The sequence below is a fragment of the Danaus plexippus genome, chromosome 6 (genome assembly GCF_018135715.1).
Source record: "Danaus plexippus chromosome 6, MEX_DaPlex, whole genome shotgun sequence".
Lineage (NCBI taxonomy): Eukaryota > Metazoa > Arthropoda > Insecta > Lepidoptera > Nymphalidae > Danaus > Danaus plexippus.
Window position 1 is genome coordinate 8,606,128 of NC_083540.1, and position 5,598 is coordinate 8,611,725.

The 5,598-nt window shown below is 37.0% G+C and overlaps 1 protein-coding gene across 3 annotated transcripts; it reads right to left on the bottom strand.

Moving 5' to 3' along the window:
• LOC116778515 (arginine kinase) lies at window positions 1-3,931 on the bottom strand. Of its 3 annotated transcripts, none has more exons than XM_032672559.2 (3): window positions 3,773-3,931; window positions 1,753-1,931; window positions 1-1,109 (listed from the first exon to the last, which is right to left on the bottom strand). In XM_032672559.2, the coding sequence occupies exons 2-3, from the start codon at window positions 1,916-1,918 to the stop codon at window positions 208-210; spliced, it is 1,068 nt and encodes a 355-aa protein (XP_032528450.1). In that variant the 5' UTR covers window positions 1,919-1,931; window positions 3,773-3,931; the 3' UTR covers window positions 1-207. The 3 variants fall into 3 exon arrangements, with proteins under 3 accessions (XP_032528450.1, XP_032528443.1, XP_032528435.1); XM_032672552.2 differs by lacking the exon at window positions 3,773-3,931 and adding an exon at window positions 3,221-3,390; XM_032672544.2 differs by lacking the exon at window positions 3,773-3,931 and adding an exon at window positions 2,360-2,570.
• Window positions 3,932-5,598: the final 1,667 nt, after the last annotated feature.

Below are 5,598 nucleotides of genomic sequence, written 5' to 3' on the forward strand. Positions count from 1 at the left end.
TGGTCTTAACGCTAGCTGTCTTTATTTTGTCATTTCCTTATAGAAAATACTTTTACGAAAACAGTATATAGGGCCGCCCGCGCGCCCGGGGGGGCTCCGTCAGCTAGTGTCGCCCGGCAGCCCAGCCAACATACAATACTTACTTGAGAACGATAAATAATACACAAAATTAAAAAAAAACAAATACTGATAGCGCGAGATCGAAAATTACAGGGACTTCTCGATTTTGATCAGTTCAGCGATGCCGTCGTACATCTCCTTGACGGCTTCGTACTCGGTGAGTCCCATACGCCGCTTGTTGGAGATGTCGTAGACGCCGCCCTCGGCCTCGGTGTGCTCGCCGCGGGTGCCGCGCACCTGGAGGTGGTACTTGGAAGCCACCTCCTCCAGCTTGGCCTTGTCCGCGGCCAGCTTCGGCAGCTTGATGTGCACCGAGGCGCGGACCGTCGTGCCGAGGTTGGTCGGGCAGAAGGTCAGGAATCCGAGGCGGTCGTGGTGGGAGAAGGGGATCCGCTTCTCGATGTCGTTGACGGCGTTTACCAGCCTCTTGTAGACCTGCTTCAGGTCTCCGCCCATCTGCATGGAGATGATGCGGAGGTGGTCCTCCTCGTTGCACCACACAAGGAAGGTTTTGTTCTCATTGTGGTAAATACCACGGCCGGTCGGCCAGAAGCGGCAGGCGTTGGCCGCTTGGAGGAAACGGTCGCCTTCCTTGAACAGGAAGTGGTCGTCGATCAGCTGCTGCTGGGTCTCCTTGGACATGCCAGTGAGTGGGAAGAAGGTGCCCTTGAGTTCACCTTCGAGACCTGAGAGGGTGGAGGAGACCTTCTCCTCCATCTCCTTGTATTGGGCCTCTGTTAGGCAGGGGTTGAAGGGGTATCCCTCCAGGGAACGGCCACAACGAACACGGGTGGAAACAACAAATTCATTGTTGGGGTCTAAGTCACCGAGGGTCTCTACATCACCCCAGTTCTTGGCGGGGTGCTTGTCAGATTTCTTGAAACCATTGTGGTAGTCCTCGATGATGGGATCAAACAGGTCAGCAAACACTGAGTAGGCTTCGGCATCTGGTGCATAGATTCCAACACCGGAGTCCAAGTTTTCAATACCTGTAAAACAAATAACATTCATAAAATTCTTATACAAAGCAATAACATTGACAATATCAGAAATTATTAAGTTAACAAAAAATATTAATGGAGACCGTTGATTTATTTTTATATGTGAAACATTACATAACAATTAGATTACTAACAAATCCTATCACACTGTACAAAGTTGATATCAAACAGCTCTAATCCACCAATAGATAGCAATTGATAATCATTACTTTAAGATAAAACAAGGAAATTTCTAAGCTTATATAATTAATTGATATATATTTTTTAATAATTCAAAAACATAGGCATATGATCCTGATATAATTTTAAAACTAAATATAAAATATTTTATTGATGCAATAATTAATAATTTAAATAATAATAATACTCTATTCAATAATAAAACAAGATGAATCTTTGTCTTAGACACTAATGTCTTAAATAAGGATAGAACAATAGCTGCTCATTTATTTGAAATATCCTTTTAATATCCAGTTTTTTAACACTCTCATTATGTAATCGTAAAGCGTCAGGAATTGCAGAGCAATTCGAAATAAGTAAAAATAAAAAACACTATTGTTAGAAGAATACTCAATAAAATGCGTTTTATATTATATTCGAAATCATTTTGAATTAAAACGAATAAACTTACCAGACTGGATGCAATCCAAAAGAGTGGAACCGAATGAGGTCTTCTTGTTCTTGAGAGCCTCGAACACCTCCTTGGTGAGGTATTTCTTCAGCAATGACTTCGACTCAGAGGCCTGGAGCTTGCTGAAACCAGCCTCTAATTTCTCGATGGTTGCGGCGTCCACCATTGCTGCGGCTTTTCTGTAATATTATTTAATGTATCAAAATTATATATTTTTTTACTTTTATTTTACTATTAAATAAAAATAATAAATATCCTAACGCCTTTAACGCAGCACATGTCGCTCGTGTACACATATTTTCCGATAAATATATATTATTTATTATAGAAAACTATCAACTAGCAGCAAGCTATCAAATTCTAAAAACGGATTTCAAACTATGTCGACGTTCAAAAATAATCTATGTGGTCAATCCTGAAATATTAAAAATTTTTTGCAACAAGCAACGTCTAAAAATAATAGGGATGTATCTATGCGTTTTGAAATTACGGGATTTGATTGCGATGAACGAAGTAATAATAATAGTATTATTACAAAAATTTCATGATTAATGTTGTTGTTTCAAATTTAAAAATTATATATTATTTACATGGGAAAAATACGAACCGTCTGATGAGGTAATATGCAAGAACGGCACCACCGCATACAACAACAGGAATCGTGACTTTTAGTTTATAATTCATGACGATGAAAAGTTCTAGACGGGGAAATGAGAGGTTCTAGCAACTAGGTGTCGGGGGAACGTCGGAATTGGAATTGTTGTTCGAACACACCCAATAGTCCCAAGAATTTAGTTGAATTACGTAATTTGCTAGAGGTCGCCTTGGTAGCGCGCAAGTCTTGTAGAATTGTCAGCTCACTGCGCACCGGTGCTTCTTAGCGGCGCGCAGCCGGTAACCTCCCACTTGAACACCGCTTACGATCGTGTTATCGCGAGTTTCTCATTACAAAATGCATTCATTCTGCACAATAACTCAATAAATAACAAACAGTCGTCAAATTACCGATGTATGACTTATAGGTTGATTTGTTGAAAGATGATGTAACATTCATTGATTCATTCAAATATGCTCTTTTAAAGTTGATCCAGTAATTGTATATCCAAATATATTTATATATCTACATCTTTAAACTTGTTATTTATAATTTTAAGCTAATAGTTACTGTGAAAACAACAATATAAAATTATTGTTATGAAAGAATTAAATTAATTACCGCAACTGGAAATAGACAATTTTCAGTAACAATGTGTCCTTTTATAATTTAAATTGCGTAGTTATGACGAGAGGTATCACTTTGTACTATGCAGATTTTAATTACTGACGATAAATTTATAATTATTAAGATATTTAATATATTCACTAATTGTAATTACAAATTCTTTTATAACCAATACAAGTAAATTCAAATGTAATAAGATAAAGATAAAAGATTTTTACGAGACAAATTTCATCTCAATATACGCACCCGTCGGCGTCATCAGCCGGTTTATTTTCTTTATTCTCTTTAGTCGCACATCCACCCATTTTCACGAATATGATATAACAACTAATCGCTAAAACATGCACTATTTCACAAAAAAACTATGGAAACTAAATAAAATGAACGGAGAATGCTAAATGCAATGATAGAATGTTTTGACCAAATGGATATGCCTGTGCAGGGAGCGGCGAGAGCGAGGGGTGGCCCGATCGATTCCCGGCACGCACGCACGCGGCTCACGCTTCCCGCCCTTCGGGTATCGTTTCAAAACTTTTCGGAGGGAAATTTACCCCCGGCCAGCGCCACCGCTTACCTTGGCGGGTAATATTTGAATGTTGAGCGAAAGTTACAGCGTAATCTATATTATTGTCGGATAATGTACACTCAAAGTTATCGTTGCACATCTTGAAACGTTTCAAACGGTCGCTTGATAAAAGATATAACATTATCTAAACCATTGAAATAGTGCCGTATGATGGATGTAATCCGATAGGCTGGTCGGGGTGGCAGAAATAATCTTAAGTGACCACCGCTTACCTTACACAAGAACAACCGTTAAAGTCGACTGCGAGGTGTAGAATGGTTGGTGCGGGAGCGCGCGGAACATTAAGCTCAATTCGCCCCGCGCCCGCACCGCAGCCCTAACGCTTCAACCTTGGCCTTGCTGGGATGCTCTGCGTCTAGCTATTGCCACCGCAGACCTAACGCTGAACGTTTGACAAATTTACATTAGTCCTATTTTTTTTTTGTATCTTTGTAATTGGAGCACACCGTGATCATGGTTCCATTATTCTATTACTTTTCACCTTACTCATCCCGATTCCTAATGGGCAGATAAGTTATAATATACAATGTATTTTGGAAAAAAAATATTACTATTAAATGTTATTGTTATAAAGAATATCAAGAAACCTAAACATCAACTCATAATTTTATCATCAATTTAACATACAAAGTTGGACAAAATGAGGATGCTGCCAACTCTTTTTCTAAACTGGACGTGATCCAATATTATTACGACACATCTTTTATAATATTGGGATTGTCATTGACAGTCTTTAATTGTTTTCACTTTCTGTGACAGTTATGACTTATTGATTGTATCTATAACATTCATCCCGGTCAGTCCGGGATTCAGTGCATTTTCTACCCTAGTGATTTTATAAAATGACAGATTATTAACATACGTGACGTATTGAGTGACTTTTGAAAATTAAATACTTTTTTGACATCCTAAATTAAAAGTTTGCGTATTAGAAGCACTTTTCGTTATTGTGTGGCTTTAGTTATTGTAGTGAAACCATAATAATGCCCTACAACAGCCGTTCGATAAATGGTACGACCTTGCAAGAAAGTTATCGATCTTAGCAACTATTTCAGATTACATTTTCAATATTTATCATTCGTAAATATTTTGTGAGAATAAAAGTTTTTTTTTGTTTTGCATATAAGTATAAGTATTTTCATATATTTTGCATATATATAAAAAGTATGAGAATAAAATGGGGACGGTTTTTTTGTTGTAATTATTATATTCAATAAAAAAAATTAGATTGCACCGATACTTTGTCTGACGTAAAAAAAATATTATGTTATGCCAAGAATAAGACCATTGAAGAGGTACCGCTAAATATAAAACATCCAGTAATAATATTTTTAATGACGATAGTCTGCACTCCACATGTTAGGTAACTCTCATCCCAAAGCGCACTATTGATCACAACCTGGAGCTGACTGCGGCCTATGTTTTCAGAGTTAAGATTTCAAGTTACATAATTTTGTATTCTAAATTTAAATAATATTTAAAAAAATAAACCCTCACTAAAAGTAAAACGTATTTTTATTCGTAGCGTCATAAATCACGCCCGTCAAATATAAATGGCAGTACAAAAAACGGGAAGCTTCTGGAAGGCCTTGGCAGTGACACCGGATAATGTCCTTGGTGTAATGGCAAATTTTCTTAAATTGTTTTTGATATATTTTAATCCGTAAATAATAAAATAGGGAGACAGGATGTGTAAAAATGAATGACTCTGTCCTTTTATATGAAGACAATATACGTGAAAGAATTTGCGTTGTAAATAAAGAATCCGATCCGATAAAAGTAGATCTATCAACATTAATAAAACTTGCATGACTCAGTTTCTCATAGGAATTGCAAAAACAATTAAACAATTGAATGCACACTCAGACATGTTCCTTCCGTTTAATAAAAGGTGGATCAGATTACATTCCAGTCGGAATGTAAATAAAAATAAAATACAACACACCCGCGTTCATAATAGTGTTCATGTTGTTTGTGAATTAATAATAAGATCCTATACATATAAATTATATGTATAATACGTATCATGTTATAAGTT